The following is a 26,905-nucleotide window of genomic DNA, read 5'->3' as shown; positions in this document are numbered from 1 at the left end:
TACCAGTAGTAGCAAATATGTTCGTACCTTGCAAGCGAATTTACAATGCAATCAATGTGTTATCTGTTCTAATACATCGTAATGTAAAAGGTGGGATTTGTCTTTGTGTGTTATATAAACTTTGGTAATTTACAATGCAATCAATGTGTTATCTGTTCTAATACATCGTAATGTAAAAGGTGGGATTTGTCTTTGTGTGTTATATAAACTTTGGTAATAAAATAGTAGTACTATTTATGTGGTGGTTCCGCATTTCGCGTTTGACAACAGGCACATTCATATGTAGTGTACGTGTTTATGTAGTAACTAATGGACATGCATATGCAGCACACACGTGTCGATATAAAAAATTCTTTCATAATGGCAAAATAGTTATAATATTTTTTAGGAATATAATAATACACATGTTGTCGTTAGACAGACATTTGTTAAAAAAAATCATATGTAATTGGCAAATAAATCTTTATATTTTTCAAAGCCATATAAGCCCATGAGAGGCATGATCAATTTCATCTTACAGTACAATATAGATGATACTATTCTTCTTACAACAAATATTTTTAAGATATATGTAGGTGAGTTTACTCTCAAGCAAAAATAAATTCATGTAGACATACTTGATAATATAATTCAGTACCCTTTGCATAAGCATGGTTCTCATCCCCCATGGCAATGGTATGCTCTCTGATGTAGTATGTATATATTGCTATTCCATGTGCCATTTAATCGTCGTCAAATGAACAAAAGGTCGTCCGAGACAAATTTTGTAGCGGTGCAGAATTACACTACTCCACTAAGTTGCTCAGGCACGAGTCAAATATAATTAAAGCTGCGTATCTACATTTTTTTTAAATAGAAAGAGACTCAGTTTCGGCCACAAAAAATAAGTGAGGAAGTGTAGTAACGTATACTATTCTCGAGTTATATATAAAACAATACTTCTCAGGTCATATAAACAGTATCTGGCTTCACATAACTATATCGGTATCTTTTAGTATTCCATTACATATTTATTAGAAGATTTAAATGTATCTTAGATCCATTAACTTTTGTCCGTGTCATTTGTAGATTCATGAACTTTGAAAGTGTAAATTTAGGTTTTTAAACTTTTTATATAAGTCCTTCACCAAAGGTCCATGCCACTTGGTTTGGCATCTAGATCCGACGTGCCGTGTACACTCAACAACCAACGTGTTGTGTAAACTGTAATTAGCCCTTTCCCAACATTTATTGCATCCCACCTGCTTAGCTCACCGCACTCCCTGCCCAGTCGCCGCGCCCCTTGTCAGCAGGGCTAACTCCTTTATCGGGGCTTGTGCCCGCCACCAATGCGCCCTACTGACATGCCCGCCTGCTGCCACGACCCTATCGCCTCCTCAAAATAGCGAGTAAAAGCACTCAAAATTTTTACTGTAGATCTAGGATGCTGGGATGCCTCTATAGAGACGGTTGTCCCAGCCGCCTCTACTCTTCCGCCTCTACAGATTGGCAATTTTGTAAAGCCGGTGCCTAGCCACCTCAAGTAATTGGATTTGTAGAGGTCGGGAACAATAGCCGCCTCTACAAATATATTTCCAGAGGCAGCTAGGCTCTAGAGCCGCCTCTATAAATAAGTTTTACAGAGGCGATTGGTAAACTATAGCCGCCTCTACTGTTCGGTTCTGACATAACCTCAACAGATTCATTCCAGATATCAAACACCATTCTAGACATACATATAGATAAAAACATACACCATTCCAGAGACATATACATAGATAAACTGTTAAACAGTTAACAGATGGCATGAAAGTTATCATTTACAAGTTCTTGATAAACAGTTAATAACAGATGTCATGATATAGCTTCCATTTACAATAGAGAACTCTAGAAATACTTTAAAGAGATTCACAAGATGGTTATTGAGTGTTTGAGGATCTGTGCAAGGACATCAAGGAGATTCTATTAAAAGTTTTAGTTCAAACGACTTTGGGTCGTGACACATCCAAATTGTCAATGATCCCATGAAGCATGAGCTTACAAAGCATATTGGTGTTAATGCCTCATTTACTCGATTTCATTGTCATGAGAAACAATTGCTCTTCAATATCTGCAAGTGGCAGATTTCTTCACTAAAGCACAAACTCGCACTACACCACAACCTTAAGACAGTGATTTCTCTGGAGTTGCTAAAAGTCCTATACACTACTAGAAACTACTTTATTCCTGTGTGCCATTTATTTTCCCTGACGGGTCTCGAAAGGCTCACAGAGAAAATGTAATTACTCTGTCGGGTCGCTTTCCTCACAAAAAATACAGATTTTCTTGTCGGTATATAGTCCTCTTAGGATAATAAAGAATTTTTTCTGTGTGCTGACACATTATTCTGTCGGTGCATCCACAGGTTAATTGTTTGGCGCTCAATATTTTCAGTTGCCGCGGAAGATTTCCAGTTGGCGCATAATAGCCGCGCATACCACAGTCCTAACCCCTAATAAAACAAATTAAAAATAAATCCCCAACCCCATCCCCACTAGTCCACCCAGCTCTGCTCTAGGTCTCCAAAACTCTGTCCCTGCTCTGCTCTCAGTCTCCTCCCTTTCCCTCCGGCCACTCACCAAGAAGCAAGTTCATTTATCCCTCTCCAAGAAGCTAGTTCATTTATCCCTCTCCAAGAAGCTAGTTCATTTATCCCTCTCCAAGATCCATGGGGCTGCAGCACCAGCCACCACTTCCTCCATCTGGATCTAGAGGCGCCGCCTCTAGCGCCCTCTACTGAGCTGAAGCCGCTGCGGAGGCCCCTAGCGTCGGCCACCACTGACGCGAAGGCAGCCAAGGTAGTGGAGGACAGCACGACGCCTCTGCGACAACCATCTGCATCTCGTATTGAACTACAGCTTCCAGGTTCTGTGGTAAGTCTCTATTCCTCCTAACCCTCATCTTGACCAATCCCTTTTCCACAAAACTAGATCTATGTTGTGGTAGATTTGATTTTCCTACAGGGAGATTTGTTGTTTCTTAAAATAAAAAACTCGATCTATGCTGTGATATGGAAAGCCAGGTGCTGGCCTATGTATTTTCTTGAAATACTCCCATGTGTTGAGAATGAGGGGCGCACCCACCCTGTAGCAAGCTATGGCAGGCGCCCTAGCTATCAGCAGTAGCACACCAGTAACCTTGTTAGTTTATGAGAAAAAAATATGGATCTGTTTTTTTTTGTTTCATTCATAGCACACATGATTAATGCAGGGAGTAACTTAGTGGTTCTTGGAGGAAAGGGATAGCAATGGTTCTAGAAGGACAGAGAGAGCAGTGGTGCCATCTCGGGGCTTGTTTCATTGGTAGATTAGGGGGTTTGTAGTTTGATTCATTCATACATTGGGTTAGTTTTATGTGGATATATGTTGAGCGGCAAATTGAAGGCATCTAACAAATGCACTACTAATTTGACATACAGCTAAATAGCTGTTATTAGAATTAGTGCTTCACTATTGTCTTGATTAAGATAAGTGTTACTTTATTTTTTTATCAATAACATGATACGCTGTTCATCAGTATTGCTTTTATATTGTATAGGTTGTTCATCAGTACAACTTATGCATAGTGCACTATTTTTATTTGTTTGACACAGGTTAAAATAAGCTTCTGCGATTTGTGTAGTAGTCAAAAAAAAATACTTCATCATCACTACAACCCATAACAAAGTGGTGTGAATTGGCTTTCTGGTTAAAGGTAAAGTTCTTACTTTTTGTTGTGTTTATGAATGTGCTCTGCTATGTTGTGATGCTCGTTCTCTTTTATTACACACTGCTGTCATCGTCTTGTGATTGCCATCGGTTATCACTAGTTAATATGATTGATATGCTTTTATTACACACTGCTGCTATCTTGTGATTGCCACCAGTGTACATTTGTTAATTTGGTTGGTATACATGTCTTTTGTTATGGAATGATAGATATGCCACATTCCTAGATATGTTGTATGCCTATATGTATGGTCTAAATTAATAATTAAAATTTTATATTTGCAATACAGAGATAGTTCAAATGTCACGCTCGTGGATGTATAATGGTTGGCAACATGGTAAACTTCCCTCTAATGAATGGGTTGATGAAACAACTGAATTCTTGAATCATGCATTCTCTTTATCGGATGTGGTTGAAAATGATACCATCAAGTGTCCTTGTGCCATGTGTCGGAACTACTTTAGGCAGAAAAGGAATACTATAGAGCTTCATGTGTTTAAATTTGGTTTTAGAGAAGGCTATGAAACATGGATAGAACATGGTGAGAGTCTTGTTAGTCATGATAAACATAGCACTGTAGGTACTGAGGAGGGTTGCAATGAAGTTGACCGTATGGATGATATGCTATTTGATCTGGTTAGCGAACATCCACCAGCTATAGATGATACACCAACATCCTCTACCCAAGCCTTTTATAGAATGGTTGCTAATGCTGATGAATTGGTGCATGATAAAACTACTCACTCGTCACTTTCTGCTGTAGCTCGCTTGCTTGCTGTGAAGTCAATGTACAATATGTCAATTGACCACTATAATGATTTCTTAGAAATAATCCATGAACTCCTGCCTCCACACTCTAAGTTGCCAAAGAACTTGTACCTATGAAATTGGTATTAATTATGACAAAAAAACCAGTTGGTCTAAACCATTTTAAGTAGACAACTGATATGTTTTGATGTCAGAGTGACAACACGCAGTGCAGCAGTGAGGGAGTGGCCTCATGTTGATGGTTACTGTAGTTTCCAACTTTCCATCTTAGTTTTAACCTCATGGTAAGCTATACTTCTAGTTATACTGAAACTTGCCACCTCCACTAAGGAATTTATAATTTAGTCCCACGGGAATCTGAAGGTTTGACATAGCTAGTAGATGATGAAATAGACTTTGAAATCTTGTGCATGTCTAAATAATTCTTTCAGCTCCAGAATTTCATGGAATGCCAGTTTATTTTATTTCTGGTCAGGGCCACTATTCACTTGTATATGCTTCATGTATGGTGCTGGTGTAAAAGGAAATCATGTATAAGACAATTAATTAATGTTTATCAGTCCTAAAATCCAATTGATATTTACATGGTATTATCGTTTTGCAGCTGCCCACTAGTTCATCCCATGTTGGTGAGGACTTGGATGGTGAGGACATGGATGGAGAGGATGAAGAGGACATGGATGGCAGTTATGTGGAAGGAGAGGACACGGAGGAGGACATGAATGAAGAGGACATGTATGCAGGGGACGAAGAGGACGAAGAGGACAGGGATGAAGAGGACATTGACGACAACAATGGGGGCAGCAATGCTGGATCATACATCGATGACTTCTATGATTTGGGATATATATGGTAAGGTTGCTATTGGCAGAAATAGCACATGGGTTGTCAAAGTGACTTTTGTCTATTGAACCACATAAGCTGGTGGCTGGTGGCTGTCTTTTGTCTTTTGAAAATGTATGGCCGTGGATGATTAACTTAGTAGTAATTGAATGTTAGATGGACTTAGCTAAAACTAGGATGTCGTGGTAGGTGACATGGCTGTACATGTATAAATTAGGAGTAGCAAATGCTGGTGGTAGTAGTAGAATTTTAGATGTAATTTGTGAGGGCAGAACCTTTGGTATGTTGGCCCGTGTTGAATGCTTTGTAAGCTCTTATGGAACTTCTAATATATATGCTTTAATATTGTGATATGCATGTAACGTGTTGTTTGGTGAATCAGTAACAGATGTAATTGTAATATTTTTGTGTCACCTACTAATTTCTCTGGTGGTAATTTGAAAAAAAAATTATGATTTCCTTGACGGGAAGCCATCAGGAAAATTAGGTTGAACTGACAGAAATATGTTTACTTCCTTGAGGGTTGACTGACAGAAAATTACTATAGCCCACAAAGAAATTAGCAATATCCCTGACGGTGAGCCTACAGGGAAATCAGTTAACCTGACGGTTCCTGGTGCCGCACTAAACCTCCGGACGTTACAATATTTTTGTCGGACATCCGTCAAAAAATTACCGTCAGAAAAATATTTCTATCGATAAGCTCATAGGCAAATCTGATTTCCCTGTCAATCTATCCTTGACGGTATATGCCTGTCGGGCTCCCGACAGAATTAATTTTTCTGGCGGGTTTTCCCGTTTTCTTGATGGTTTTTTGGCACACAGGAATAATGTAGTTTCCAGTAGTGATACAGTGACATATAGTTAGTTGCTAAATCTTATAGCAACGGACCCCTGCTGTTGCTACTAAAGGCGTTGCTATATGTAAATAGCAACGGATATGATCTTCAGCGACCGACAGTTCGGCGGTCCTACTTTTAGCGACCGACAACATATTAGAGCTTTTAGCGACCGCCAATTCATTGCAATAAAGAACTTTTAGCAACGACAGTCCATTGAGCTCAATTAAATAGTTAAAAAAAATAATCCAGATGTATTTAAAACTATGTAAATTGAACCAAACATTCAGGACCAATACAATATTGAAATTATATATATAGATTTTGAATGACATACACAAATGGGCACATTAATCATACTCTCATTCATTTATGTCAAATGAGTACATATGTTATGTCACTAGCTTGTTGACATCAAGCCAACATACAAGCATATAGCTGGTTACAAAAACAAGCAATTGTCATCAGGTTGTATAGCAAGCAATATTGACTTCACTTGCTCAAACTCAATGCTTCAGATCCTCCGCTTTCACCTTGAATTTGAGGGTAGTGTTAAGTATGTCAAGGCCGATGGCCCTTATATATTTTAGGCCTATATGGCCCATGAGGTGTTCTATATACAATGGTCATCCTTAAGGGACTTGCTAGACTCTCAAATATATATCACAGGTCAGTAATAATTTTGGCTTTTCTAGATGCATTACTTTATTATGTATCAAGACATAATGTATCTCTAAGTGCACAACAAAAGCTATGTATCTAGAAAAGTAAAAAACGTCTTATAATTTGGAATGAAGGAAGTATACTAAAGCTAGGAAGGAAGGGGAATATACACATCAGATGTAAATTTTAATACTTTGTTAGGTTGCTATAGATGTTTTTAGGATCAAAGTAGAGTCAAATTTGCAATCCTAACATATTTCTTTCAATTATTTCAATTTTTTAAAATATTGTTACACACATAAAATTGCAGTAAATTAATCAGACTTAGGTGAGGTCACTGGTGTCAGAAGAAAAGCTTTTGGCACATCATATGACAGATCTGCACATCAGCCTTATTTTTAATTTTTTTCTCACCAATATCAAGATGATTTAAATGGATTTGTTATACCTAAAGGTGCCCTAAACTAATAGGGTCTTGCAGGGAACAAACCGTTTCATATGTTCGTATTGGTGTTTAGCTGGAGCAAACTGAAAACATCTTTCGCTATCTTAATATTTATTCTGAATTGATAATATATTGACATTGCGTGAAAATATTGTTATTTCATATTTCATACTGAATGAAAAGCATGGATATAAGGGATGGGCTTGCGTAGGCAAATAGCAGCATATTCATATACAGTGCTAACTCAAGCTAGATGTGCCTTTTATTTCAGGCATTAATATGTTGACATAAATTAGTTCTTCCTCTTGAAATATAGCCAGCTGCTACTTGTTACTTATTAACTCTTAACCATCTCCCTCTTTAAATATGTCTCCTAGTCATGATGCATACACTAAAATTTATGCTTATTATAGAAAAACAATGTTGCTCACTGAACTTCAATTTCACATGATCCATACACTAAAATTTAGCGAGAAATAGAAGCATTATTGTTTTTATGTAGGATTCTTATCTTATTGCTTTCTTGCACATCATTTTTTTATTGATGCAGTCCAGTGCTTGATTCTAATACTTGTAATTTGATTGATTACAGATCAACACCTTATGTGTTACTCCCACAGTCCCACCATTTTCATTTTTCTTTTGTAGCATATATTGTTCACTTGAAACATAAAAGCTGATGCTTTAGGACTGGTGACTGATTTCCACAAAAAACTGGAAGCTACAGCCAACAAAAGACTAAGCCAAGTGCTCGCACTATAAACATTGGTATACAAATTTTAGTCATGGTTTTCTTGTCCATGAGCGTAGCCTAAGCCAGATACCATTTTTCAGGTGTATGGTCCACCAATGAAAGTTGTACAATATATGGTTTTTTTATCAATTAAAGTTGGTTAACAGAATTGGAATGACCGCATAACTGATTCTTAATACCTTCAGCAACTAGACAAACAGGAAATAGCAATATTTGCTTTGTTGTTTAATACTATTTGTATGTATTCGGGATGTATGTATTTTGTTATTGTACAACGTATGGACAGTATAAATAATACTGATGTGGGGCAATTCATGTGCTTGTTACCAACGAATTGAACCTGGGTCAGATCCAGCGTGTGGGCTTAGGAGTGGACGGGTCCTACTACTCCTATCCTTATGCATACAACGAGGACCCCAAACCTTCCCCGAACAATTTTTTATATATGGATAAAGAAGATGGTGGAGAAAAAGAAAGGAGAAAGATGATGACAAAGAGGGAGAAGATGAGAAAAAAAGAAGTAGCAAGCCCCATCCCCCTAACCTGTCCTCTATCATACTATTTTCGAATCTTCTGATTTGTTAAAGTTTACGTTGCTCTACATCCTACTTATAATGAGTAGACAACATTATTCATGTGAACTTTTTTAGTCAATTCTCTCCTATCCATTGTTTAGATGGCAATTCATTATATCAAACTGCAATTAATATTTTGCTTTGATCTTTTAATTGTTTAGGGGATGGTTTCTATTTAAAGGCAATGTGAACCCCATGGATGCACTAAAAATATTTTTCAAGAAGCATCCCACCCCTTCCCATGCTCCCATACTCCTATTTTGTAATAAACACCCAAAATGTGCCCAAAAATTCCAACAAAAATATGAATAGATAGAAAGGGCACAAAGTTCTATGTTCATGCATAATCTGAGATGCGACAAGATATAAAAATATGAAATCTGTTGTTGAATAGTTGCATGTTTTGGATCAGAAAAAACAGTGCAACCTGCAACTATCCAAACGCTGAGTTCACTTTTTTTTGTATCTTATTGCATATATTTTTTTGCATCTAAGATTTTACATGAACATAAAACTTTGCATAATCCATCCATTCATATTTTTGTTGGAACCTTTTGGCACATTTTGGTGGTTATTTTTCAAATGGGAGCAAGTGATGGGCCGGGAGCTAGGGAGCACTGGATATATATTCTCACCCGATACGGCCATGAGTATGTTTGCATACGAAAAGTATAATAGATATATATGATATATATGTGCACATGTAACACCCTAAAATTTGCTCTTTTCGAAAAAGATATAAATTGATTTAATTTTGTATTTTGTGCTCATGAAATATAGGAAAAAGAATATTTTTCATTATATTAAAATTCATCATAAGGAGTAGCAACTTGGTTGTGCATACATGCCGGTGCATTTGATTTATAGCTTGAGTGGTTTGAATCAAGATTCAAAATGGTTTGAATTTCTTTTGGAAATAAATTACAAATGGCTTTGAAGTAAAAGAAAAGAAAGAAAAAGAGAATTGGAAAATAAAAGAGTTTAAAAGGATTGTAAAATTTATTTTTGGGAAGCCTACAAAAATTGCTCATTTTTATTTGAATTGACAAATATATTGGAAACTATATTTGATTTGGTTTGGATCATATTTGAATTTGGATTGAAAAAGGGAAATAAGAAAATAAAAAACACTCCCTCTCTCAATCTGGTCCGAAGGCCTGCTCCATCTTTCCTCTCTCTCTCGGTCTAGCCCACCCCGGTCTCTCTCTCTCTCAGCCCAGCTCCGACTCAGCTCACGCGGCCCATCTCCTTCTCTCTTTCGCGGCCCACCCCGCTGTCGCCATCACCGTCCGCTGTCCTGAGCCACGCACCGCCTTCGTCTGCTGCACGCCGTGGTAATTGGTCGTGGTGAGTTCGCCTCGTTCTTCTCTTTCTTCCCATGCTCTCGGCTCGTCTAACCAAGGCTCCTAGGCCGTTTTCTACATGCATCGCTCGTCACCGGCCACGCCGGCCATTTCCCTTCCCCTCTCATTTGATCTGCACCGTCCGGATTCAATCCAATGGTCCAAGATCACCGGTACCCCTTCGCCTTGCCTTTTTGCCAAAAAAACCCTCGGATTTTTAATATAGAACCCGCTGTCCCTACAGTTTTGCTAAAGACCCCCTGCTTTTTCATGGAATTGAACCCGCGGTTCTTGGCCGGTTTAAAATTGGATTTTATTTATTTTAAATTCGAAAATCAAAGTTCCATCTATTTACAAAATTGTCACTATCTTCATTAAGCCATATCTTCGCAGTTTTAACTCTGATTTGACCCGTTCAAGTGTGTTAGGTTCGCAACGACGTAATCTACGTGTTAGTAACATTGTTTAGCATGTTTAGAGCTTTTGAATAACCTAGTAATTTGATTAATCTATATGAAGCTACTTTTTCAATTAAAAGCAACTTAGGCTTTTTATCTCTGTCTTTTGTAAATAAAATAAGATTAAATCTTATATTGGTTTTCTAATATAAATATAATTTGGCTTAAAACAATTTAGATATTTCTCTGAAGTATCTTATATATGTTTTATAATTAAAATAAATAAAGCCTATAGTTTCTTTTCGAAGCAAATCTATCGGTAGATGTAACTTTTTCGTTATAGCTCTGATTAGAGTGCTTTTCGCGTCTGTGTGTTCATAGTAACGTGTAGAGCATCTTAAAACCTTTTTACCTATTGTTTATTATGTTTAGTGTATTGTTCTAATTTATTTTTATTGTTTTGCTTTGTGTATGACTGCATAGATGCTTGTGTGGTGTTTTATGATCATGTCTAGTCGGTGAGCTATACGTGGTGAATCTAGAAGCAATTCATTGAAGGTTTGGAATAGAAGAAGGATCTGAGTTTAAGGCAAGTATAGCATGGGATCTTCCTTGTTGTCCTATTCACCTTAATATCATTTTAATCATATGCATGTGTCTACCTTCACAACCGCAGTAATTTTTCTAGCTATTTGATATCATGGATTCCTTGATTCCTATGGGTTATTGCATTGGGTAGTATGATGCTAGTGCTCAACTAAAGCCATGATCTTTTAACTTGACTAATGGTATTTGTAATAAATATTCAAAGATGCTTTTTAGCAACATGGAACAAGGGGGCTAGAGCATTGAGCTATTTTTATGGTGCTCTAGATTTCTCTCCCTAAGCACTTATCTGTAAGTGATCATCCGGGACTTACAGTACAACTGTGAGGGCTATATAGCTCTGGCTTTAGCTTCATATGAGGACCTTTTTTAGTTTGTTAGTGGTTACCTTTATGGCGTAAGAATGGCTTGACGAATCGGGTATAGGACAACCTCTACTCTTATGTGTATAACTGTGATGGAATTGTGCCATTCGATAGGGGGTTCCTATATCTGTTTGCCGAGTAAATCTAATGGACCTAACTTGTTAGACGAACCTTTGAAAGATTTCATAGTGAACCCTGCTGACCTTCCTTGGTAGTGGGTTAAGAGACTCGTGACCTCAGGCGAAAGGATAAATCACGACTCACAGTGAAAGTGTACAATCTCTGCATAGTATAAAATTGGTATATCAGTCGTGCTCACGGTCACGAGCGGTCTTGGACCTTTACGGAATAGATAATGAACACTAATGATACTAATGATGAAGATGCTCACTAATGATTACTGTTTATGCTATTCATTATTCATGTTTACCTGATCATGTGTTTATATGGGCTTGTGATAAACTTGTTGCCACCCAATTGCTAAAAGATGACTCATTAAAAGCTAATCGTAGTTAAACCAGTGTCAGCCTTTTGAGCCTCATAAACCCCATGTTATATTTGTTGAGTACGACGTGTACTTACACTTGCTTTACTTTTTAAATCTTTGGAAAAATACCGGATGGGTACCAGATTGCTAGAGTTTGGAGGAATTAGGTTTGTGATCAACCAGTCAGTTGTTCTTGTGGATTGGAGTCTTCACCCGAAGATCGGAGTTGTCTTTCCGCTGTTTGCTGTCAAAGATTATATCCTCTATACTAAGTACGTTATATATTGAGCATTGTCTTTTGATATTACCCTTATTTGTAGCTATATGTGAGATTTGACTTCCTGGCCTCACATATAGTGCGTATCTAGTTTTGTTCTTAAAACCGAGTTCTACAGCACACTTAAATATGCAAATTTATAGGCATTTTGATTTAATTGAGCTACTCATGTAAGTATTAGTATATAATGTGTATATATATTAGGTTCGTTGTTGGCCAATTCCTGATGGTTTTGAACATTCAATCTTATTCGTTTTTATTGACACATACATTTCTGAACAGTTTGCTGTTAAATTGGAAATATGTGTGAAAACTTCAATCAAGATTCACCGGGAGGAGCAAAATTAACAATATCATTCTTAGATTGAAATCTGTATTTTCTCTGGTTAGCACAACGCTTCTTTAGTTTCAGCAGCAACCACACCTTTCTTAATCATCATAGAAATTATATGCATTTAGGCACTCTATGTGTAGCTTTAGACTTTCGCCTCCAAAAGCTTCCTTCAGGAGTGCTGTGTGTCTGTGTGCCTGTGTGCTCGACCTTTCCTGTCAACCTTGCATCCATATGTGTATGTATAGAACATAATCATACTATGACTATTGCGGATAGCTAAATTATTTGTGTTGGCTCATAACCAAAGGTTTTTAATTTAAGCCACTTAGTGGCAGCCACCTCCAGGAACTATAAAAAAAATTAGTGGGATATAGAGCGATAGTGATCTTCATTTAGTGGTCTTATAAAACGAAAAAAATCAATTTATTATGCATAAAATATGGGAAGGAAATTCTTGAACACACATGCTCAAATACATGTAGAGGACTCTAGAAGAACATGTCTCCTGTCCCATTAGTTCACAATTATTTAATCAATCAACATACTGTTATAATCAACATCCATATTCGTTCAACGAACATTAAAATATCAACAGCTCAAAAATTATTTAATGGTTCATTACATCATTCATTAAAGCAAGGATTGAATATTTTCTTGGGTCTCAATTAGTGGTGCTAAAAACAATTCATGGCTAGCCAAATAGAAGTATTAAGCGCAGCTAAAGCATCATTAGTTACAATAGCGGAACAATTGGCAACTGGTGTTATGGTGGGCTGTTTAGAACCATATGCTCCTATCCTCATCCATACTGGTTATTATTAGAGCTAGCACTACAAAAGAGGCAAGGATGCTACACGTCTGTGTGCCGCCATCTGCTTAGCTTGCACTGATATTTGAGCCGTTAATCACTACAAAAGAGGCAAGGATACTCCAAGTCTGCATGTCATCTGCTTATAGCGGCCAGCATTGATATTTGAGCCAAGAGAAAAGTAAAATGAAATAAAAAAAAGAATTTATAGACCATCACTGCACCACAGCCCCAGAATGGCGATGCACCATTGGTCGCTATAGGTGGATACAGCGACGCACTATCGGTCGGTATAGATCTATGCCGACACTTAACTGCTGCCGCTGAAAGTGGCGTCGGGATAGGGTTATAGCGACCGACATACTTTTAGCGACCGATAGTCTAACGAAATGCGGAAGCAATACCGACCAACAGGCTGATGGCATATAGTAGTTTTACCGTACAACAGTTCAAGGCTAAAGGGATTTATACCAACCAACAGTCCAACGCATAGATCACATGACGCAAAAATACATTATTAATCTCACATTAACCAAATTACAGTATTCTTTTAGACATGAAACATACAAGGTCACATTCAACATGAGACAAAATCGAGTCACAATGACATAGCTTAGATTTCATTCATGCCAATTGGTACACGTAATAGTCATGCTGGGTTGCACACCTCACAGTAACATGAGACACTAAATTACAGTATTCTTCACAACACACAAGTCTGGCTTGCACACCTCACAGCTAACATGCCCAAGGAGTTCTTTACAAAATGTTACATCATCCAAAGCAACTAGCATCCATCCCCAAGCAGTTCTTTACAAAATGCTATATCATCCAAAGTAACTAACATCCATCGATGTTTCATCTCCATCTCACAAAATGTTTGATCTGCTTGCTGACACAAAATAATCACGTTACATCTAGCGCCTTCCACCTGAAAAATCAAAACATATTTTCAGCTCCAGCTACTAGTGGGTGCTGCCTTATTTTCAGCTCATGTATTATCTGAAATGCAACACAAAGCTGGCCATGCACCACATATATTTATATGTACATATGCAATTGAACAAGCAACCTAACATCTCAAAGATGTGTACACTAACACCAGTTCCAGCTGCTTCAATGAGTTTTGGGTGCACGCCTCTCCTCCCCTGCTGCAAGACCAACATAGCACATATTAGTAAGGTCAGAAGAGTATGCAAGTTTGTGACCATAACCAGTATAAAAAAAAGACAAGTCCAGTAACTGAGAACACAAATATATTCTAGATTAAATTTATAGTTTCCTTTCAGTACATCATCAAGATAATATTTTCCTAACTATCCATTTTCTGTTATGAACAACATATTTGCACAGATTTCCTAACTGCTATTATGAATTAGGCAACATCCATCATCTAACTCCTACCCCCAAGTAAGCAGTAGCTGCAACAGCAAATCCCACCCCCACCCGCAGTGGATCAGATTAGGTAAAGAAGGTTTTGTACCTAGATTTCATCTCGTTTCATCTTAACAAGATATATAGTGACAAGCTAGAGTAACAGAAAAAATCAAGATCAGGCTACTGCTAATACCAAACCATCGCTGCCCGCAAAATCATATCGTCGTTTACGACATGTGAACTATCAGTGTGCGTGCCATGAGAAAAACTGAGGTCCAGCATCACCAACAATTCCATATTAAAGATGCAATATGCTGCCAGATTCCAGCTATATATGCTTTCACTGCTTTTTGATTATTACAGAAAACACGAAAGAAAATTATGTCTATTTAACTGAACTGAAAAGAGCTGATGCAGTATATATAGCAATCTCTAGTCCTTGCTTTCCTTAACTGAACTGAAGCAAAAGGCAAGACGAAGAACAACTAGTGGATAGACTTCCTAGGAACAGCTAGTGGAAAGTGAAGTGCTACAGAGACTGCGACTACGTAATGATGGCAAGTGAACTGATGTGCTGCAGTTAGAAAGAAGAGAAATATTGAAATTAGTATAGGAGAAGGCCTCAAGAATGCAGCAAGTAATCAAAGCAGTGATGGAGTACTATGGGTCTGATTTGTTGACAAGCTTGTGCACTGGGAGAGACAAACAGAGTCTGAATTAAATTGATGAAAGCAGAGGTGTTGTGCTGCAATTAGAAAGGTGAGGTGATAGACTGCAGTAGATGCAGCAAGGCAAGTGGAGTGAAAGGTCGAGAGATGTTGATAGAATACAACGACAGATCAGTATTAGGATTAGTATGTAGTACCATGTAGGCAAGATGTGAGATCTCAATTTCCATGACAAGTAAGAGTAATGCAGTAGAAAGCACGAACGGTGAGATTCAGTAGAAGTAGTGATGAGCAGATATGTAAAGCAGTAGATGTGAAGAGCAACTCAACTCATCTATACACCAAGTCGGATTTATCAGCGTATGGATCACTGTAGCACTCACAATTTCTGGCAATATTTTTCTAAGTTATCACATTTCTGTGCCTCCAATTCTGAACCCATGATTGTTGGAGGTGACTTTAATATCATCAGATACATCAAAGAAAAAAGCTCTTTGGATGGTGTTCATAGGCACACTCCTCTTTTCAATGATCTAATTCGATTTTATGAGTTGACGGAATTGATAATGGCTGGAGGGATGTTTACTTGGTCAAATAATCCAGAGAATCCTGTTTTAGAAAAACTTGATAGAGAAAAAAGAGAAAAGAATACCAATCTAAGTTAAATGAGCTAGAGGCCATAGAGGAAGAGTGGGGTTTGAATAGTTCACAGATTGATAGGAAAGTTTGGCTTATGAGTGAAAACTTGAAAAGTCTAGAGGAAGAAGAGATGTATTGGTATGAAAGAAGCCATGAAACATGGCTCCTTCAAGGTGACAATAACACATCTTATTTTCATAAATGTGCAAATGGTAGGAAAAGAAAGAATAACATCATCAGCCTTGAAAAAGATGGTTGCATGATTGAGGGAGATGAGAATTTGCTTAAACATGCTTCAGAATACTATTCAGATCTGTTTGGCCCACCTATCGAGTACAATGTTCAGCTAGATCCTACTTTATGGGAGGGGAGGGTTGTGGTGTAGTGCATCCTAAGGTCGTGAGTCGCCAATCACAACTCACATATGTTCTTGTGTGAGATATGTGTACCTGCAATGTTTCTAGACCTCAAACCCATGACTTCCCCCATTGCATGACACCTCCTTACCATATTCTCACCAAAACATTCGTTGATTATTTAGGCACCTAAATGACTTCAAATAAAAAAATCCCTCTACACAACCATATTCTCTCTTAAACCTATGATTTTTGTATAATATTTGTCTTCATCGAGTACATATAAAAAAGTTACAAATTTGTATAAACAATATGAAATTCAAATTACAAAGGTGGGAGAGTATACGTACTGATGCCCCTCTTATTGAGTATATTTGCCAGCCAAAAAATTCATGACTTGCAACTTATCGGACTTCTATTCAAACTATGCTAATATTGCCAAAGCAATAGGGAGTTTAATTCCTTTTGACCTCGTCTATACTTTTGGTCAACTACTTTGGCACCAAAGGCCGGACCACCTAATAACACTATGAAAGGGGCACAAAGCTAGGGCACTTTCAGAGATCCAGGCCCCAAGGTTTGAGAACCCTGCCGGGGGGTTTGGCAGGTTCTGTTGAGAAACAAATATTTAGGGAGCAAGTCACTTGGATAAATTTCTAAGAAAGCAAGAAGACACACATTTTTGGAAAGGGCTTTTGAGTGTAAAGGACCAGTTTCTTAGTCTTGGTTACTTCAGGCTAAAAGATGGTTCTCAAATCAGATTTTGGGAAGATAAATGGCTTGGCAATGAACCTTTGAAGTTAAAGTATCTGGCCTTGTTTAATATTGTTCGTAGAAAACATGACACTGTCACGAATATTCTTCAGACCACACCGTTAAATGTCTCCTTTAAGAGCGTTATTGGGCAATAACTTGGAGAATTGGAACAGGATTGTCTATTCATTAGCAATACAGAACTTGCATGAAGATCAGGACACGTATATTTGGTCCTTACATAGTCATCAGGTTTTTTCTCGGTTAGATCAATGTACGCTGCCTTAGTAATGGGGTCAGAGTGAATTTTGGCGTGCTAAATTTCCAACCAAGATTAAAATCTTCATGTGGTATTTGAAAAAAGTCGTTATCTTAACTAAAGACAATCTCATCAAAAGAATTGCTGCTTCTGTCATAAACCAGAGTCAACATCTTTTTTCAACTGTGCATACGCTAATTTCTTGTGGCGAGCTGTGCACGTAGTGTTTGGAATACCAAGACCAATAAGCATGTATGATATTTTTCATCGCTGGTGTAATTTGGAAAGGACCAAACCAAACTTGTTATTACTAACTGCAGCAGCGTCATTATGTTGGGCAATATGGCTTACAAGAAGCGAAGTTGTTTTTGACAAATACAGACCAAAATCTTTCTTGTAGGTATTGTTCAGGGGGACGCACTGGCTCCGGTTGTGGGTGCAGTTATAGCGCCATGAGGAACGGAGGGATGTACTCATCCATGTCTGTGGCCTGCTCGAAGAGTCCGCCTTGGAGTGCGTCAAATGGATGGTTATCTACTAGTTGTTTTGGTGTTCATTAGTCTAAACTTTCGTGTCATTTTGAGCTTTGTGTTTGCTTGTAAGAACTTTGTCGGTGTGTTTGGGTGTTGCAACTCTGTAATAATGGCCTGATTCTACATTATGTAGATGAAGCCGGATATTAACTATTCTTTATCTAAAAAAAGGTTTAAGAACCTGCTCATTCCACAACATAAATCATGTTCCACCATTTAGGGGGTGTTTGGTTCCGTCACAGGAAAGGTTGCCTAGCGGTGTTTGGTTCCATCACAGGAAAGTTCCCTAGCCCCAGCAGTGATCCCAGGCATTCGATTCGGTCGCCTAGGACTGCGATGGCTGCCTGGATGCCTACTTGCCAGGGAGGCCACCATTTAAATAGCACCTTAACTTCTTTTAGCACCATAAGAACCATCAGTGTAAAGGAATGCTAGACCTCTAGAGCAGTATAGTTGTGCCACCAAAATACACATGGTGAATACACAAAAACAATGCAATGTCATGTTTCTGAATGGCAGAACTGAGTTTTCTGATACAAGTTTCTAAGCTCTTAATTACTCTACAAATAACCGTGTGTACGTGGAAACTATGAACTTGATATAAAGTGGCATGTATCTCCTTTTTATCATATTCTTTATTCAAAGTACACAGCATATACCATATAATAGTTTTCTATGGATCGGAGTTTGAATTTTCATGCTTGATTTTTAAATATTTTAATTCATAAGGACTTAAAAATAATCTCAGCTGAAACAAGACTTTTTTTTGAAATCACTGAACTCAAAGCATTTAGTTCAAAATCAACCTGGCAATAGTACGATTCTCTTGTTTGGGATAGCACTATATCTCCAAGAATTTTTGGTGATTGGTCATCCCTCTATGTATAAATTTTCGCTGCAGCAATTGTAGGCACATTAAATGTGTTTAATCAAGCAAGGTATTGTTTTGGATTACATCCACATGTCTAAACCATTCATTTACCATGCCAACTGCCAATTGATTTCAGACTTGAAGCTAGGACAAACATGCCCTAAACTGAACACATGCCTTTTCCAATTATCAACAACAATGATGGATTCATATTACTTTGATCTGTCATGACCATGCAATTGTCAATGTCAAACTTCAAGTATTTGACCCTTAAAACATGAATTTATTATGAGAACATTGATTCACAAAGATGCCTAATACTTGGTTCAACAGTCTAGTTCAATAAAACTAATTCAAAAACGGGAACAGATATTACACCAATTGTACATCTGAAATTTTCTTCAAGACATTCAGCTCGAATTGTGAAGAACAAGAACTTTATTTTTCAGTTGACTGGCCAAACAAATAAAACATTATGATGAAGCTAATGCAGTGCAAATTATGAGTTACAATGTTTAGTAACCCAGCAATATTTCAGCAATTTGTCGAGAAGAACAATTCATCACATTTGAGAATATGGAATAACATATACTTCAGGGAGAAACACTTGCAACAGCTTTTCAGATATGGACATAGATCCTAATAGATCTTATCAAAGTACACTAGTAGAGAAACGGTCTTTCATCCATGGCCAAAAAGTATTTAGTCCTGGTTTAAAAATTGCAACCGTAGCTAAAGGGAGGATTGGACCTTTAGTCTCGGTTTGTAATACAAACTGGGACTAATTCTACCCTTTAGTCCGGGTTGTAACGGTTACCAGGGTGTGTCAGAGGCACGTCAGTGCGAGAATCTTTAGTCCCGGTTTGAGACATGAACCCGACACGAACCTGGACTAAAGGTACCTTTAGTCCCGGTTTATGTCTCAAACCCGGACTAAAGGTGTCTCCAAACTGAATTTAAAAGGAAAGCGTATCTTATTTAAGTTACATGTGTGGTGGTAGGTGAGATGGTAACGCGTGCAAGAGTTTAGGAGGTCGTAGGTTCGAATCTCCATAGCTGTAACTTTTTTTTTACCCAATAAACACCTCTACTCCCGGTTGGAGGAACCGGGACTAAAAATCAAGACCTTTAGTCCCGATTGCATAGTCCCGGTTCCAAAACCGGGATTAAAGGGGTTGAACCGGGACTACAGCTAGGTTCTCTACTAGTGGTAGTACCGCCTAGAAGAACCAAATGGAAACTTCTGATGTGACGTGCTGTGGTGCAACAGAAGAATATATCTGTCTATGCATAGCTTGTCGTAAGCCAGAAAAGGGTAGACTAACATGATTTACTTCTTAATGCTTTCGAGATAGTACTATAGGCTAATAGCCTAATAATAACAACGACAGTCAACAGTCAACCCTAGAGACAAATAACCTTACATATAATCCATCATCCACTAGCACCATTACATCATTTGAGAAGGTACATATAAATCCACAACTTAAAATGATTCATACAATTCACTGAAGACAAACCACAAAAAATGAATCATACAATTCACTGAAGAGTGAAGACAAACCACTAACCATGCATGAATCACAGAGTCCACTGAAGACAAACCTGTCGTCATGACTCCAACTTTTGGACATGTCAATCATTGTTCAGCTCTGGAAAAGTAGGAGGCCAAACCTTCACCAAGGGACAGACATCAAACGGGCATCCATGACTCTGGGTTCCATGGTACACCTTCTCCACAGTCCTTCTTGAAACATCCAGGTAGAAGAGTTGTTGTTCTATCTCAAACAAGACAAACTCGGCATTATCTCTGACATCATTTACACTGAAAAACACATTCCCTGAAAACCAGGTAGGATGCACGAGGTGACCAAAGGCCTGACGCAGGCAGACTGTGTCAACCAGCTCCCAGTTGCCTGGGCCGCTGCATTCCGTTCTGTAGATCCAGACAGAAAGCTGAAAGTCCTCACTCACATGGATAAGATTAAACCCCGGAACCTCAGCACGCGATAACCCAATGTTTGCAGCATGAGATCTGTGCTTCACCCCTTCCGGAAGCTTGATCAAGAACAGGCTCGTAGAAGCTAAATCTATCCCGAGGATGTGATCTGCCATACAAATTCGGTAGACCTTGCCATATGCAAGGAAACCAAAATTGCGGCATGCCACTAACTGTTCCGGCAGATCCGCCCACAGTACGACCTCCGAACTGCGGACCTTGTTCCAGTTTCCAGCTTGCGAGTCACAGATGTGTGCCCTGATTCCCCTAACACTGCGCGTCATGGTCACCGAAGTGCACGAGAGGCCGTCACCACCATCCTCGGGGAGAAGCAAACCTTGATCAAAAACTGACCACAGCAAATCATTATCACCATCGTCGTTGTCGTCGTCGTCCTCGCCCTCGCCTTCTTCATCATCGGAGTTCTCGTCGGGCCATGGGAAGAAGGTTAGGCCTCTCTCAGGGTACAGTGAGCTGCAGATGGCGTAGCGAAATGTCGCCTCTTCTCCGTTGTCGTCCACAAGGCAGAGAATGACGCGACCGTTGCGGCAGTCGTAGAGGATGTCCACGCGGTACCCGATGTGGAGGCTGCAGCAGCGGCGGACGACAGAAGCGACCTCTGGGGGATGTGGGCGCGGCACGAAGCGCAGGAGTTCGTTGTCGTAGAAGCCGAGGAGGCGGGGCGGGTGGAGGGCACGGAACCTGAGGAGGAAGTCCGGATCGGAGGCGACCCGGTACCATTGCTTGCAGACGGCGGCGGCGCGGACGAGGCAGCTCATGAAGCCGAGGCGGAGCAGGATCTCACGGAGGATGTCGTCGTTGCCGAGCACCATGCCAATCAAGGCTGCGGATGCAGCCACCCCCAGCAGAGAGAGCTTCCTGTCCTTGCTCTTCGGCTCCATTGCGACGGCGGCGGCGCAGATCGGCGGCTGAGGCGTGAGATTTTGGGGGACCAGCATAGCAAATGGGGAATTTGGAGGGTGTCTCGTGGGGACCTGTGGTTGCTTACTTAGGTATGCAAACCCTACTGCCCGGTGCTCCCCATGCTTATCGTGTGTGTGCCACGCCGCCAGTTTCTAATACCTAAACTGCGGCGCCAACGGGAGCCGTAGAGATTTCACAGCAGGCCAGCCTGGCAATATCAGGGTGGCGAGCAAGGCTGATACCGAGGATGACAAATTAAGAAGGTAGGCGAGGCAAGGAGGAAGATATGATGAGCTATCGCAGTAGAGGAAAGCATGTACGATGGAAAGTAGGTGAAAGAGATTCTAACTGAATCTGTCTATGCATCACTAGAATGATTTGGGACCTAGAACACTCGATTCCTTTTCTTCACACCTTCCTCTCGCCTACTGCCCCGTCACGGCGAGGTAGGGTCTCGCCGGAGCTTGCGGCCGCGGTTGCTGCCGTGGACCTTCGACGAGACCCTATCGCGCCCGCGGCGACCTCCTTCATCTCTTCCCCCTACCATCGTCATGGTCATGGTTACCCCGCGCCCTAACGTAGCCCGACCACCTCCTCCGCCGTCTGCTCCAGTGACGTCATCGCCGTCTCTCCTGCCCCACCGCTTGGCCTACCTGTCTCCCAAAAAATTCGTCTAAGCTCGTTGGAGACGGAGAAGAGAGAGAGGAAGAGAAGAGAGAAGAATCGAGTTTTCTAACACTCGAGTGAGATGTAGCTTTTCTATTCTAATTAAGGTAACGATCAAGCATAATATGGTTACTTGTATCAATCAATTGAGCAACACATTTGTTTATCAACCTACCGCTTAGAGCAATTCCAAGAGACTTGTAGGCAAAAAAAAAGAGGTCCAATAGCTTCTCTATCTCATTTTCTTTTTATTCCCCCACACTATCCCGGTTATCTCGCTCGTCAAAATTAGGGAGTCGTGCTTGCTCGTCATTCCAAGCTCACATGCGCGTTTTTCTCCCCTAAGCGCTCCGATTCCATGCGGGTCCCCCTTCTCCCTTAGTGTTGGTGGCAACCTGAGATCGGTGTTCCAAGCTCACATGCACCTCTTATGAGGATCACACTCGGCCTCTGAACCCTCTACTAAGGAGACGCGAGGGTGGAGGTGGAGGATTACCCATAGGAGAAAGACATGAAACTGGCACCGGAAACAGAACACAATAAATGATGGAGTAAATGACGAAATCAATCTATCTCTCTTGTTATAGCCGAATGGTCCCAATTTATAGCCACACTGGGATGCATAGTAAAATTATAGGCGCAAGGGCACAGAGAGGGATTATTCCTCGTACAACGGAGGAAAATTTGAACTTGTTGCACTCTGGTCTCTACCATCCTCCTAAGGTCATGAGGCTTCCCTCCTTGCGGGGTCCTCATTCTATCGTGCCTCGAAGATCCCCCTCAATGGGCTTGAGCACATGCTATAGGTGAAGTCGGCGATGATGCCTAGGCTGCGTAACCTTCACCGCATGGTTAGTCCTACAAAACAAGCTTTGCGAAGTCATCTATTACCGGCCCCTTCGGGAAGAGGGGAGAGGGGTCTGCGCAACCTGAAGTCAGCGTCCGACAGGATGGAAGCAGAAGCCAATACTAACACCGACCTAGCAAAGCAATTGTCACGACCAAAGAACAACCAGAGAGGGAGATAAAAGGATGCCAACATGAGTTCATCATGCTGAACGCCGGTTCGCGAACAAAGCGCTAACAAGGTCCATAGCTCGTTTCAACGAAGTTCGGGCAATTTTTGCAACGCCTACGCAAAACCAAACTAGTCCATGAACTACACCATGTCAAGGTACTCGTTATGGTGCAACTAATAGTACAAAAACATGGATCTAGTGTTTAAGAAATTTAATTAAAATTTAAATGCCAAAACGGCATCATCATTAGGTTTTTAGACAGGTCATTTTAGTTCTAGAAGCTAAAATTGAATTCCACATTCAATTCTTGAGCTATCAAAAATACAATTGAACAACATCTATTCACCAAAACAAAAGTTGCATTTTCATCTACTAAACTTGTACTTTAAATTTTATTTAAGTACTAAATACAACTTATATTTTATTTTTGTTTATAAAAATTGCTTTTCATGCTTAATCAAATAGGACAAGTCACTCACTATTTATTTGCTAGAATTGCTAGCAGGCATTTTATGAACTTTCTTCAGACTTTTCCAAAACAAACCCTAAACAACTTTTGTTTCCAAGATTATTTAAAAGCTTTTAAGTACCAAAGAAAAATTGATTAGCAACACTTATTTGATTCTTTTATTCACAAAAGTAAGTCACACCAGGTTCACCTTACCATTTCATGTGAGAATTTATTTTAAAATCCTGGAAAACGCATATGCTAGGGTTTATAAGGCCTTAACCTCAGTGCTTGTAAGGAAAATGGACCATTGGCCCATTTACTTTGGATTTTGGTGTTTGATAACCAACACAACCAAATTGGACTAATGAATTTGCAAGTGTTTGTTTTGTAGTTCAATAGGGTGCAAGACGTAACTTGGACGAAGGCGACGTGATGATCCAATGATCAACACCTCAAGCAAGACCTTTGAAGCACAAGAGAAGACCCAAAAGATCAAGCCAAGTCTAAGCATGAAGATTGGAACCAAGCCGTATGCAAGATCGTGAAGAAATGAGCTCACTGTGGTGACCGGATGCAGGACCGGACGCTAGACAAGCAACCGGACGCTGCGACCGGACGCTGGGCAAGTGGCCTGGCAGACAGGCGACCGGACACTGGATCGGACACTGGCGGCAACCGACCGGACGCAGGACAGCAGCGTCCGATCGAGTACAGAGAGGTTCTAGAGCGGCAAATCTACGACCGGACGCGTTCGGTGGCAGGCGACCGGACGCTGGCCAGCGTCCGATCAGTATATTGCCGGCTCAATGGTCGGGATGACCGGACGCGTCCGGTCAGTAGCAGTTTCGCGGGAATTTGATCCCAACGGCTACTTTCTTAGTGGGGCTTATAAATACAACCCCCAATCGGCCATTTGAGAAGCGTGGAGCTAAGGAAACATACCAAGGGTGTTGATATACCATTTTAGTGATCTCCATATGCATAGTGCTTAGTGTTTTATTAGGTGATTAGCATAAGTGCTTTGCGAAGTGCTTAGGTTGATTAGACCACCGCTTATGCGCTTGCTCTAGGTGTATGCCTAGTGTTTAGTGAGGTTTGCATACCTCTTGCCAACCCGTGCTTGCGAGCACAAGTGTTGTACATTGGAGGGGCTTGAAGTCTTGCGAGATCACACCAACCGCGGTTGTGGTGTGGCCGCCACCATGTACCGGAGGGAACAAGGCCCGCGGCGTTTCGGCTGGAAGCTTGATAGTGAAGACGGCGGGGAGCATCCGGGAGAGGCTTGCCGAGAGGCACATCGGAGACCCACTTGCGCGTGGGGAAGGCCCAAGGCTATCCACGGAGTTACCCGACCGAGAGCTTGGCCCTTGCGAGGGATTCCTTGCGAGGGGCTCCAACGAGGACTAGGGGGAAGCTTACGCGCTTCTCGATACCTCGGTAAAAATACCGGAGTCGTCGACGGGAGTTTGCATATCTCTACCTTGCTCTTTAGCTTCTGCATTTACATTGATTACTTTATTATGTTTACGGTAGAGATAGCAACACACTAGCAAAACCATAGTTGCACATCTAGATAGTTTATTTATTTGCATAGGTTTTGCTTGGGTTAGAAAAAGAGGCCATAGCTTTAAGAGTTAGAATTTTAAGTTGCCTAATTCACCCCCCCTCTTAGGTGTCATGGTCCCTTCAGTGCTAACTAAGTCTGTAACACCAGGGGTGTTACACTTCACTTGCTCATCACCGTTGCCTCGGTCCATCGGCGCCAAGTCATCACTCAACTTGCCCTTCACACTTGCAACCGGTCCATCGAGCCAAGTCTTATCTTGATCTTCTCCACCTTGATCACATGACTCCATGTCATGTCTCATATGCAATGAGCTCCTTCATCACATGTGTGAACCTTGCCACAAATCCAAGCCATCTTCACCGTCATGGCATGAGTTGCTCACACAAGTTTACATGTGGACTAATCACATGTGTATCTCATATTTAAACATATTAGTCCACCTAGGTTGTCACTCAATTACCAAAACCAAACAAGGACATTTCACTTGTTATCATTAATCATCTTCCTTGTATGACTATACAATGCTTTGCACTAAGACTCAATCATGGTGCGAGAACTTCCTTTGGAATACACCCTATTTTTTGCCACCTGGGTAGTTTGATCAAGCCACACAATAGTTAGACCACTAGTGAGGTCATTGTCGACCTCAGCCCCATTTATTTGACCCTGGGTTTGTCTTTGTGGGGGTATTAACCCCTATACCCTTATGGCTAAGCTTGGGCCGGCCCGGATCAGTGGGTCCGGTCCACTAAAAGACGACGCGCGGCCCGGTCAACCTATTTGGAGTCCCGCGCAAGGAGTCAAGATAGATTTGGTGATCAAGCAAGATCTTGGTCGGTTAGAATAGGAATCCTTATCCGGCCACCTATGGCAATTGTAACTGACTAGGATTAGTTTCCAGATCTGTAACCCTGCCCCCGGACTATATAAGGCGGGTAGGGGACCCCTCTAAAAATCATACAGCAATACAATCAGACGCAGGACGTAGGTATTACGCCTTCTTGGCAGCCGAACCTGGATAAAACCTCGTGTCTGTCTTGCGTCACCGTCTTGTTTGTGGCTTGCGCATCTGTCTGCCGACAATCTACTACCTTGGGCATACCCCTAGGTAGACTACCGACCATATTTCATCGATAGTGGCATGCCAGGTAGGGGGTGTGCGTACTGCTCTCCAAGCAAACAAGATGGTCATCATCTCTGGCTCCATGGCTACGCCGAACGGCCTCACGTTCACCGTTGGCTAGATCACCTGGACCACCAGCTCTGACGACTTCATCGCCATGACCATGGAGGAGGCGTGGATTCAGTCTGCGTCGACCACTGCCTCACCTGCATCGGCTACGGCTCCGACCACGGTGGATACGGCTCCGACCACGATGAATATGGCTCCGACCACGATGGATCTAGCTCCGACCATGGTACATCTGGCTCCGACCACGCTCGCATCACTTTTAGCCATGCCGACAACCCATCATCCACTTCCTCGCTACAAAGGGAAGCAGATCGACAACACCGACCTGCTCGACTCCATCGATCGGGTCGGCACCAAACTCGCTGAAACCCTAGCTCTGGTAAGTACGATTCAAAGTCAA

General features: G+C 40.7%; 1 protein-coding gene across 1 annotated transcript; it reads right to left on the bottom strand.

Moving 5' to 3' along the window:
- Positions 1 to 20,322: 20,322 nt before the first annotated feature.
- Positions 20,323 to 21,645, bottom strand: LOC136465538 (uncharacterized). Its single transcript, XM_066464225.1, has one exon. The coding sequence runs from the start codon at positions 21,643 to 21,645 to the stop codon at positions 20,323 to 20,325; it is 1,323 nt and encodes a 440-aa protein (XP_066320322.1).
- Between the last annotated feature and the right edge of the window lie 5,260 nt (positions 21,646 to 26,905).

Source organism: Miscanthus floridulus, chromosome 7 (genome assembly GCF_019320115.1).
Source record: "Miscanthus floridulus cultivar M001 chromosome 7, ASM1932011v1, whole genome shotgun sequence".
Taxonomy (NCBI): Eukaryota; Viridiplantae; Streptophyta; class Magnoliopsida; order Poales; family Poaceae; genus Miscanthus; species Miscanthus floridulus.
Note: the sequence above shows the minus strand (reverse complement) of the source record. Positions and strands in the feature narration are given on the sequence as shown.

What these genes read in the sequence shown, in the direction of transcription:
- LOC136465538 (XM_066464225.1), bottom strand. Translation starts at nt 21,645, where the DNA reads ATGCTGGTCCCCCAAAATCTCACGCCTCAGCCGCCGATCTGCGCCGCC.